At 41.7% G+C, this 12,299-nt stretch overlaps 1 protein-coding gene across 6 annotated transcripts in view; it reads left to right on the top strand.

Moving 5' to 3' along the window:
• XRRA1 (X-ray radiation resistance associated 1) overlaps positions 1–12,299 on the top strand; it is a 58,946-nt gene that overhangs the window by 37,920 nt on the left and 8,727 nt on the right. For 3 of the 6 annotated variants that reach the window (XM_068988548.1, XM_068988549.1, XM_068988547.1), the window contains exons 9-10: positions 1,720–1,760; positions 4,714–4,839. In XM_068988548.1, the coding sequence (XP_068844649.1) occupies positions 1,720–1,760; positions 4,714–4,839 (167 nt within the window). The remainder of the gene's footprint in view (positions 1–1,719; positions 1,761–4,713; positions 4,840–12,299) is intronic. The other 3 variants (XM_068988550.1, XM_068988552.1, XM_068988551.1) reach the window with 1 other exon arrangement.

Here is a 12,299-nt window from a genome sequence, read left to right as displayed (position 1 = left end):
TAATAGATTTTTCTCAGCCCATAAAATATCCCAAATTACCTTTTTTTTGTTATGATGCTTGAATGCTAGCTCACTGAATAGAGAGAACTGTAGCCTTAAAATAATTTTTCCTGAGAACTTTGAAGATATTACTTGATTGCCTTCTAAATTCATTGTTACCATGAGAAGTCTGATACCAATCTGATTCCCATCCCTTTATAGGAAACCTATTTTTACTTCCTGGAATAAGATTTCCCTTTTTTCCTTTGGAAATTTGACTAAGGTGCTTCTGGGTATGTGGTTCTTTTTTGTTATTTTGTTAGGTACTTTGTTCTTTCCAAGATAGTTTCCTTTATCTCGGAAAATTTGTATTATCCTTCATCCCATTCTCTGTTTTATGAATTAGCTCCTCAGATGGACCTTTTCTTCTGTACAAGACATTTATTAAATCTTTTGATTATCATACTTTAAAATTACAAAATTAGTAACAGTGTCTCTTCCATAATGACCTAATTTTGTCTTAAAGTGAAACAGTCTTTTGAATTCCTTAGAAGACATTAATTATTCTATTTAAAGTTTTTATTCTTTTGGTTAAATGACCTCTCTTTTTTTTCAGATGCTGGTTCTTCTTTTATATTTCATAACTTTCTTTCATGGTGCTAATTTTCCTCAAATATTAGGAAGTGCCTAACTGTACATCTTTTGAATGGTTCCCAGTCTGAACCTTAGAACCCAGGTTCTGGTTTCTGGAGTTCTTTCTTGTAACTGTGGGAAGGGCCAGGACCTGAGTTCAGATAGAGTGGACCTGAGTTCAGATAGAGTGTACCTCAGTTCATCTTCCTAGATGTGGGGGCTCTCTATCTCCCCAGAAGATCACTGCTTAGCACCCACACTTATGACCATGGCTCATCCTTTAGCTAACTCCTACTTTTTTCCTTGCACAGACCTTTCACAGATTCCTTTCAGACCCTTGTCATCGGAGTTGTTCTTGCCACATGGTGTTCCACCCATATTATTGCTTATTTCATTTTAATGTAACCTTCCCAATATAGTATCATTAACATGTGGAAGGGGTCCCATTAGTCAGGGCAAAGGTGAGTGGTCCCTGCATAGGATCCAGACCCAGCAGATGCTTTGCTTTATTAGGTTGAACTCAGCTCTTTATTGGCTCCTCTTTGATGATTTCAAGAATGATATCACTCTGCAGCCTCCTTCTCACTTGTCTCTCCTGAATTCACTGTCTTAATGCATTCTATTTTACTAATATAACAAATAGTATTTTCAAATCCTCTGACAGAATATCTTTTATGTCCATTTTTCTCTTCTAAAACAGTTGGTTTTCCTTCTGACCAATACTGACTGCCCTGTAGTTCTGAGGCTCCCAAGAGCTTGCATGGTACAAAGTCAGGAAGAAGATTAGTGTGGCTGATATATAGTGAGTGAGGGCCAGGGTAGCATGAGATAAGACTGGAGGAGTAGGCAGAGGCAATCAGAGTTCATCAGGCAGGATCTCCAAAGCCTAGCCAAGGAGTTTGAATTTTATTCCAAGCACAAAGGGCATATTACTCGATGCATGTCACAGCTGGCTCCTCTTCCTAGTTAGCACTGAAGCTTAGGACCAAGGAGTACCCCTTCCGGGAGATACTCTGCTGCACACAGTGGGTAGCAGACACAGACCCTGGCCTCCTGGGGGTCAGTTAGTGCTCCCACCAATCTCCATTCTTTTCTCTTATATTTCAGAGGTCGTGTTCTCATCTTATCCTGGATTTTCAACCTCAGAGGTAGGAAATGCCTACTTTGTATTTGTGTCCTTGCATTAGAACATTAGTTTTAGTAAACAAAAATAAGTTGACAGAGCCATGAGAGGCATTTGCATATATAACACTGAGGAAGCCCATTCACTGAACACATATTTCCTGAGTCCTGACCATGTGCCAGGTGCTATGCTGGCCTATGGAGATATAGCAGGGGACTCAACTGACAGGTCCCAGGCCTCGCACAACCCACAGACCAGCTTCCATTGTTCTTCAGTGGGGATGATTCCTGCCTCAAGTGATCAAGCTGGCATTGAACTGAGGCTGCCACTAGGATGAAGCCCAGTAGTTCCTTAACAAGAACCCTCACCACAAAGCTAGAGCGATCCTGGCCAAACACACTGCCATCTGGGATCTAATCCTTGGTGTCACAGGCTTAGACACTTGATTTTTGTCAGCACAGAAAATTGTCTTTTTTCTCAGGGTAGATACTCACTAAGCAAGTGCAAGAAGACTGACACACTAACATATTTATCTATTTATTCATTTACTAATTTATAGTAAGAAGTACCATTATGCAGTTAGGCAACCTACATCCTTGGGTCACAACTCAGTATACCCCCTCCCCACAGATGCAACTGGGTAAGAAATTATATCAATTGGTATATTATTGCCACTTAACAAGCCAACACAGTTGTTGACTTCAAACAATGGCAATTTATTATTTCTCACAATTATTTGGGTTGGTTAGGTGATTCTACTGGTGTTTAGCTAGGGCACATTCCTGTAGCTGGCAGGTTATCTGGGAGCTGGACTCAGACAGCTGGCAGGACTTGTCATCTGTATGTTATCTTTTCATCCTGGACTTCTTTGCAGCATGGTGGCATTAGACCTCCAAGAGCAAGGTTCTGAAATTCAGGCAACAGCATTTTCTGTTGATCAAAGCAAGTCATAGGCCAGTATAATACTGCAGTGCAATTCTGATGCTAGCATAAGTCCACAAGAGCAGAGTCCCCAACAAGACTGCCCTCACTTTAGGCACTAGTTGCAAGTGGTGGGGTTCCCAGGCTATTTGTAATAGCAATAAATTCTATAGCTGCCACGATCCCCTCAGGTTCAGGAATTTGCTAGAATGACTCATAGAACTCAGAAGACCATTATAGTTCTGATTACCAATTGACTATAAAGGGTGCAAATCAGGACCAGCCAAATGAAAAGATGCACAGTGAGGGCTCGGAGGGTTCGAAACATAGAGCCTCTTTGCCCTCTCACTGTGGAATGAATTTTTGACACACTCCCAGCACAGCTGATGGGTTCACCAGCCAGGTAGCTCACCAGAGCCTCAGTGGCCAGGACTTTCATTGGAGTTTCATTGCATGGCCATAATTGATAGAACCATTAGCTACATGATTGCACTCGATCTCTAGCCCCTCTCGCCTCCCCAGAGGTAAGGCTGGCTCAAACCCCAGTCCTCTGATCACGTATGGCCAGCCCCCATCCTAAGTCATCACATTAGTGTGAACTCAGGTATGATCCAAGGGGTTATTAATAACAAAGACATTCCTATCACTCTAGAGATTCCAAGGGTTTTAGAAGCTCACTGCCAAAATCCCAGGACAAAGACCAGATAAATTCTTTACTGTGCAGCAGCCAGTCTGGTTTCAAAGGATTAGAGATAGACTCCAGGTCTGAATGGGAGGAGCAGCCAGATCACTCTGCATAAAGTTGTGCCTAACGGATACAAGGGCTTGTGGCCATAGAAGCCAGAGATTATTGGCAGGTTGCTTAGTGCTCAGGTCCCAGTTGTGTGCCATCTGAGAATACAGAGTAATTTGAATGGATGGAACTTTTAGTGGCCCCTCTATCAACATCAAATACATCCCCCTCCAAGACAGGGCCCTCTGTGACCCCAGCAGAGCGAGTCATGCCCTCAGGTCAGGACCTTCCTGGCCCTGGATAGGGCTAGATAACTCCCAAGCCTGGCTGGTTTTTTCTTCTCTGTGCTTCAGTCTGACTTACCCTCTTTGGCTCACATGGCCTCCCTCCAGATCGGGAGTGGCACAGCTGAGGAGATGCCTTAACAGACTGCCACCACCTTCCCCTCCAGCCTCTGGGAGACTGCATTCTGATTCCCCTGAGAGGAGAGTTCCCAAGCCCCATCACTGGTTTTCATTTTACTCTCACTCATGACTCATCCACCTGTGGCTGTACAAGGTGGAGCCCAGGAAGAAACAAAATACTTGGCCCAAAGTAGGTGCTCCACAAATAGTCATTGAATGAGCAGGTGAATACACAGCAGTTAATGGCACCTAGATGAATCAAGTTCATCTGAAGCCACTCATTAGTCCAGCATCTACCCTGTGATTTCCTTTGGCTCCATCTAACTCAAGGAATCAGCGAGTAAACTGAGTTTGGCATAGTTAATCCAGCAACTTCCATTTTCAACTTGATCATCATCCAGGACTTAGCTGCTGTTTTATCCTGGAATGAAGAACCCTCCACTGTAGGATTGGATGAGTGCATCAGAGCAGTAGTTCAAGGCTCAGCTCACTCCTGCTCTGTCTCCTCACTAGGAAGAGTCCCCTTAATGATGTGAGCATGCACCTGCCCTTTTGCTTTCTGGAGAAATCTTAACCCAACTGTACAGAAGGGCAAGTTCAGGATAAGCCACTATAGGGCAGAAAGTGGGAGGTGAGCAGGGAGCTTCTGCTGTCTGCACTGCTGCTATGTCATCCTTTGGCTTCAGAGAACTTGAGACTGGAACTTTGGGTACCAGAGAATGAACTAACTATGTGACATCAGAGAACTTGGAGCCAGAACTCTAGGCCCTTGGTGACATCCCCACCTTATGACCCCAGTAGCCTCCTTTGGGCCAGCCCCTCTGGAATGGTCATTCTTTCCACCACCTTCCCTAGGAAGGGTCTGTTGGTCCACTTCTTTATCACCAGGGCACTTTGACTTTAACTCTTTTCCTTCTAAGACGACCAAGGTATGTGCACTTCCGCCCATATTTGAGATTCTTCCTGTGAAGTCACTGAAGGCAAGGAACCAGACGCTGGCCCCACCCTTCCCAGAGCTGAGATACCTTAGCCTGGCCTACAACAAGGTGACTCTTGGCTTCTCTACCTCTTTCCCCAGGAGCAGATGGGAGGGTGGGGTGTGAATTGCTCTGGCCTGAAAGCCAGCCCTCCTGTTCCCTGCATCGGCAGAATGCAGGTTCAGGAATTCTCAGGTGGGGGTTCTCAGGGTTGAGGAAACAGAAGGCAAGCAGGCAGAGGCAGGAGTCCATTGATTCAGTCACAGGTATTGATTTACCACTCACCATGTGCCAGGCTCTGTGCTGGGCACTGGGGATACAATTGCATGAAGAGATTTGACCTCTGCCCTTGCAGAGCTCGTCACCTACAGGGAAGACTGAGAGTGAACAAATAATCACAGTATAAACACACCCAGTGTTGCAAAGACATTCACAGTGCTATGAAGTATATGAAGAGTAGGTCTCATCTCATATTTGGGACCAGGGAAGGTACTCTTGAGAGTGGTGTTTAAGCTGAGATGGAAATCAGGGAGCTTAGTGAGGTGAAGATTGAGGGTTGAGTGACTTGAGATATGTTTAAACCAAAGAGAACAGCAGATGTAAAGTCCATAGAACAGATTTAATATGTGTTTCATTGACAAGTTTTATGTTAACATGTTTTTCCATGTCCTATAAAACTTCCTGTAAGCCCCACTAATTGAGCCCTACTCAGGTGTGAAATGCCAGCAACTTTTAAGAAACCTGGCTTACATTGCTCCTGAGGCAAGCAGTTAGTACAGCCCAACTCCCCAGGTATTTTCCTCTAAGAGTTATAATTTTAGTCATAACATTTAGGTCTTTGATCTATTTTGAGCTAATCTTTATATATGGTGTGAGGTAGGGGTCCAGTTTTATTCTTTTGTATGTGGATATGCAATTTTCTCAACACCTTTTATTGAAAAGACTGTTCTTTTGCCATTGAATGGTCTGCTCACCCTTGTCAAAAATCAGTGGACCATAGATGTATCAATATTATGGATTATCCTATTGTTCTTGAAACTGGTAATTTTCATCTTTTCTATTTATTGATCCAAAATAGAAGTTACCCTTTTATTGACTTAAAAAAATAATTAGCTACTGCTTTCTTTGGATCTCTCTATTGTCTGTCTACTATTTCATTGATTTTTGCTTATAATTTTCTTTCTCTCCTATTCACAATGAGTTTAATTGACTCTTCTTCTTCCTAGATTCCTAAGTAGTGTAATTTTAGATGTTGATGTAGACCTTTCTTCTTTTTAATATAAGCAACTATAAATATCTTCTTTAAGCACTGTTGGAGCTGCATTCAATAAATTTCATGTTTTGATTTTCATTCAATTAAAACACTTTTAATTTTTTGTGATTTCTTCTTTGACCTATGGTTTGTTTAGAAGTGAGTGGTTTAACTTCCAAATATATGGGGCTCTTCCAGATAACTTATACTTGTTGAGTTCTAATTTAATTCTGTTGTAGTCAGATAACGTAATCTGTAAGATTTCATCCTTCTGAAATGTATTTAAACTTATTTTATGGTCCACCCTATATTCTAGGTTGGTGAATGTTCTGTGTGCACTTAGGGGAAAAAATGTATATTCTGCATTTTGGGGGGATAGTGTTCTATAAAAAGTTATTGTGGTTGCTACAACAGCAAAGTTGAGTAGTTGCAATGGAGGTTGAATGGCCTGCAGAGCCTAAAACATTTATTATCTGGCCTTTGACAGAAAAAGTTTGCTGACCTCTGGTCTAGATGATCAAATTTCAGAATTCTTCAAGGTCTACTCTGAATCTCTTTCTCCTCTTCCTCTGTATTTTCTCCTGAGACTGGCTTCACATATCCATTGCCTATGACCAGTGCCTCATAAACTTTTAACTCCTTATTGTACCCCAGACCAACGTGAATTTCTACTTGGAAGTCTAAAAGGCACCTCCAAGGTAGACATATCCAAAGTGAATTAATGATCTTACCAATTCAAATTTGAATGTTTTTCCATTGTTCTGTATCTTAGTCAATAGCTGAGTTACTTGAGCTGTTGACTCCATTCAGCTACTTGAGCCAAACCCTGGTTGTCATCTTTGATACTTCTCTCTCCTGTACATCCCTCTTCTCCACACACATCTAATCCATTTCCTAGTCTTGTCCAATTTAGGTCTTCATATTTTTTTATGGAACTGAATTAAAATATTGTGTTAATTTTAGGTGTACAGCATAGTGATTCAGTATTTTTGAAGATCATATTCCATTATAGGTTATTACAAGATAATGAGTATAATTCCCTGTGCTACATAGTATATCCTTGTTGCCTATCTATTTTGTATATAATAGTTTATATCTCTTAGTCCCATAACCCTAGTTTTCCCTGCTTCCTTCTCCCCTTTGGTAACTAGAAGTTTGTTTTCTGTATCTGTGAGACTTTCTGTTTTGCATATACATTCACTTTCATTATTATTATTTTTTAGATTCCAATATAAGTGATATTATATAGTATTTTTCTTCCTCTGACTTACTTCACTAAGCATATTTCCTAGGTCCATCTATGTAGCTGCAAATGGCAGTATTTCTTTTTCTTTATGGCCAAGTAATACCACAAATTTACATTCCCTCCAACAGTATAAAAGGTTTCCCTTTCTCCACATCTTCTCCAACATTTGCTATTAGTAGACTTTTTGATGATAGCCATTCTGACAATGTGAGGTGATATTTCATTGTGGTTTTGATTTGCATTTCTCTAATAATTGGTGATGAGCATATTTCATGTGACCTTTGGGCTTTTGTATATCTTTGGGAAAATGTCTATTAAAATCTTCTGCCCACGTACTATTTACAGTAGCTAAAAGCAACCTAGATGTCCTTCAACAGCTGAGTGGATAAAGAAACTGTGGTACATATGTTCAATGGAATACTACTCAGCCATAAAAAAAGAACACATGTGAGTCAGTTCTAATGAGGTGGATGAACCTAGAGCCTGTTATGCAGAGTGAAGTAAGTCAGAAAGAGAAATATAAATATCATATACTGATGCATATATATGGAGTCTAGAAAGATGCTACTGATGAATTTATTTTCAGGGCAGCAATGGAGAAACAGACTTAGAGAACAGACCTATGGACATGGCAGAAGGAGAGGAGGGAGAGGGTGAGATGTATGGAGAGAGTAAAATGGAAATTTACAATACCATATTAAAAGAGATAGCCAGTGGGAATTTGCTGTATGACTCAGGGAACTCAAAACAGGGGCTCTGTGATAAAGTATAAGGGTGGGATAGGGAGGGAGGTTCTGGAGGGAGGGGACATGGGTGGAGTGTACCTATGGCTGATTCTTGTATGACAGAAAACCACAAAATTCTGTAAAGCAATCATCCTTTAATTAAAAAAATAAGGTGGCAGAAAGCAAGACAAAAACCTTCTGCCCACTTTTCAACTGGATTATTTGGTTTTATTTTTGATAATGAGTTGTATGAGCTGTTTGTTTTAGATATTAACCCCTTGTCAGTTGCATCATCTGCAAATATTTTCTTCCATTCCACAGATTGCCTTTTTGTTTTATCAGTGGTTTCCTTTGCTGTGAAGCTTTTAAGTTTAATTAGACTTTTGTCTGTTTATTTTTGCTCTTTGTTTGGCCTTAGAAAATGCAAAAAAATATTGCTGTAATATATGTCAAAGAGTGTTCTATCTGTGTTCTTGTAGGACTTTAATGATTTCAGGTCTTAAATTTAGGGGATGAAACTGTTTTGAGTTTTATTTTTGTATATGTTGTAAGAGAATGTTCCTTTTTTGTTTTTTGGTTATGGCATGCAGTTTGTGGGATCATAATTTTCCAGCCAGGGTCTAAGTAACCTGGGCCCTTGGCAGTAAAAGCATGGAGTCCTAAACACTACACAGCCAGGGAATTCCCAAGAAAATGTTCTAATTTTTTTTTTTTTCACATGAAGCTGTCCAGTTTTCCCAGCATCACTTATTAAGGAGACCGTCTTTTTTCCAGTGTATATTCTTGCCTTCTTTGTCATGGATTGACTGTAGGTGTGTGGCTTTATTTCACAGTTCTTTATTCTGTTCCATTGATGTCCATGTTTTTGTGTCAGCACCACACGGTTTTTATGACCATAGCTTTATAGTATAGTCTGAAGTATGAGAGGATTATACCTCCAGCTTTGTTCTTTTTCCTCAGGATTGCTTTGGCAATTCTGGGTCTTTTTTGATTCCATTATAAATTTAGTATTATTTCTTCTAGTCTTCAGAAAAAAGTAATAGGCATTTTGATAGAGATTGCATTAAATTTTTAGATTGTTTTGGGTAGTATGCCCAATTTAATAATAAGATATCATGGGATATCTTTTCATTTCACTGAATCATCTTTAAATTCCTTCATCAAAGTTTTATAATTTTCCAAATACAAGTCTTTCATATCCTTGGTTAAGTTTATTCCTAGGTATTTCTGGGGTGTGATTTAAAAAATTTTTTAATTGAAGTATGCTTACTGTACAATGTTATATAAGTTCAGTTCAGTTCAGTCGCTCAGTCGTGTCCGACTCTTTGTGACCCCGTGAATCGCAGCACGCCAGGCCTCCCTGTCCATCACCAACTCCCGGAGTTTACTCAAACTCATGTCCATCGAGTCAGTGATGCCATCCAGACATCTCATCCTCTGTTGTCCCCTTCTCCTCCTGCCCCCAATCTCTCCCAGCATCAGAGTCTTTTCCAATGAGTCAACTCTTCGCATGAGGTGGCCAAAGTATTGGAGTTTCAGCTTTAGCATCATTCCTTCCAATGAACACCCAGGACTGATCTCCTTTAGAATGGACTGGTTGGATCTCCTTGCAGTCCAAGGGACTCTCAAGAGTCTTCTCCAACACCACAGTTCAAAAGCATCAATTCTTTGGCACTCAGCTTTCTTCACAGTCCAATTCTCACATCCATACATGACCACAGGAAAAACCATAGCCTTGACTAGACGGACCTTTGTTGGCAAAGTAATGTCTCTGCTTTTGAATATGCTATCTAGGTTGGTCATAACTTTCCTTCCAAGGAGTAAGTGTCTTTTAATTTCATGGCTGCAATCACCATCTGCAGTGATTTTGGAGCCCCCCAAAATAAAGTCTGACACTGTTTCCACTGTTTCCCCATCTATTTTCCATGAAGTGATGGGGCCAGATGCCATGAGCTTCATATTCTGAATGTTGAGCTTTAGGCCAACTTTTTCACTCTCCTCTTTCACTTTCATCAAGAGGCTCTTTAGTTCCTCTTCTCTTTCTGCCATAAGGGTGGTGTCATCTGCATATCTGAGGTTATTGATATTTCTCCTGGCAATCTTGATTCCAGTTCATGCTTTTTCCAGCCCATTATATAAGTTACAGGTGTACAATATAGTGATTCATAGTTTTTAAAGGTTGTACTTCATTTGAACTACTATAAAATAATGCCTATATTCCCTGTGTTGTACAGTATATCCTTGTAACTTATTTCATACTTAAGGGTTTATACATCATTCTTCTCTACACCTATATTTCTCCCTTCCCTCTCCCTACTGGTCGCTGCTAGTTTGTTCTATGTATCTATAAGTGTGCTTCTTTCTTATTCACTCATTTCCTGTATTTTTTAGATTGCACATATAAGAGATATCTTACAGTATTTTCTTTTTCCATCGCACTTATTTCACTTAGAATAATACTCCCCAACTCCATCTGTGTTGCTGCAAATGGCAAGATTTTCTTTTTATGGCTGAGTATTAGTCCATTGTATATATCTATGATTCACGTCTTCTTTGTCCATTCATCTGTTGATAGCCACTTGGGTTGCTTCCATATCTTGGCTGTGGTAAATAACACTGCTGTGAACATTGGGATGAATGTACCTTTTCAAATTACTGTGTTTTTGTTGTTTTTTTTTTTCAGATGTTTATCCAGGAGTAGAGTTGCTGGGTTAATGGTAGTAAATGGTTCCTTCTAGTGTATTTCTCATTTCAGTTATTGCATTCTCTCTAATTCTTTGTTTAAAAACTTCCACCTTTTCCTCCGGATCCATTCTTTGTCCGAGTTCTCTGGTCATCCTGTTGATCGTTACCCTGAACTCTTTCTCAGGTAGATCGCCTATATCCACTTAGTTTTTCTTCTGAGGTTTTACCTTGTTCCTTCATCTGGAACATGTTCCTATTTCACCTCATTTTGCCTAAATTGCTGTTTCTATTTTAATAGATTTGGCAGGCTGATTCTGTTTCTTTTCTGGTAGGTTCTGGTCCATGTCATCAATGGTCGTTCTGTAAATAGTTGTGATTTTGATGTGCCTGTGAGAAGAGGTGAGCTCAGGGTCTTTCTGCTCCACCATCTTGGCCAATCCCTGGTCTGGAACAGATTTTTTTTGTGTGGGAGTACCATATATTGGCTGGGTGTCCCCAGTGTCTTCGAGGTGAGGGCTGGATCTGAGGTGGACAGCAGCCCGGTCTTTGCTCAGGGGGTGCTGGCCTCTATGATAGAGGGTGTGGCTGATGTTGGATTAGCTGGCACTCCCAGCAGAGACAGAGGCTACTCTATCAAGGGCCAGGGTCTGCTGCCTAGTTGCGGCGGTGGAAACCTTGAGGGTCTGACTCAGGCTGACTCTGTTCCCTTTAAGTGTGTGTGGTTTTCCTTCTCCCACACTGAGGCCTTTTTCCTGAAGGCGGGGCGTGCACAAGTAAGTGGCGCTCATGTGCTTTACAGAGGTCCGGCGCTGTGCCTGTGTAGGTGTCTGCAGTTCTACTCAGCTGCAGTCCAAGTTGCATCTTTCCCCCCATTATGGTTGGCCCAGATCTAGTGCACAGTTGTAGCACAGAGTGGGCAGGGCTGGCGCCTTCACTAGGCTGGGACTGGGAATCTCAGCATTGTGCTTGTGGGAATTGAAGCGCTGCTCAAGCTGTAGGAAGTTGGGCTGCTTCTGTGTAAGTGCCAGCAGTGGCCACCATTGCCCACCGGGGCCCCTGCGCCACCTCTGCATCCCTAAATGGATTCTTTTCCTAGAACCTGACTGTCCTAGATCCACTGCTGGCCTGGGGTGCTCACTCAGCTCAGATTGAGTGTGGCAAGGCGGCAGCTGCTAGGGTAGACCACCCCCTGCCCTGTCTGGGGATGAGCCAGCACCCACCCCCTCCTCCCCAATGCAGTCTAGGCTTCAGCCTTTCTCCAGCCCATCCCAGCATTTCTCCAAACAGCCACAGGGTTTGCCCTTTCTGTGTAGGACCCCAGGACTGGACACCCTGTCTGTGTCCTGACCCACTCACTCCCTGGGATAGTATCTATCACGCCATCTCCCTCTTCCTCTTAGTCCCCTCCCAGGGACACAGGTCCTGACCAAGTGCCTTTCTTCTCACCCTGCCTGATTATGTGGGAGTCTCTCTTGTAGCCTTGGTGGTTTAGGAGCTCGTCTGCCAGATTCCATAACATTTTCCATGAAAATTGTTCCATGTGTAGATATAGTTTTGATGTGTTTGGGGGGTGAGGGGAGGTGAGCCTCCATGTCCTCTTTACTCTGTCATCTGGATCCCC

The sequence above is a fragment of the Capricornis sumatraensis genome, chromosome 16 (genome assembly GCF_032405125.1).
Source record: "Capricornis sumatraensis isolate serow.1 chromosome 16, serow.2, whole genome shotgun sequence".
In the NCBI taxonomy this organism is placed as follows: Eukaryota; Metazoa; Chordata; class Mammalia; order Artiodactyla; family Bovidae; genus Capricornis; species Capricornis sumatraensis.
The sequence above is the reverse complement of the archived record's forward strand: the minus strand, read 5'-3'. Positions and strand labels throughout refer to the sequence as shown.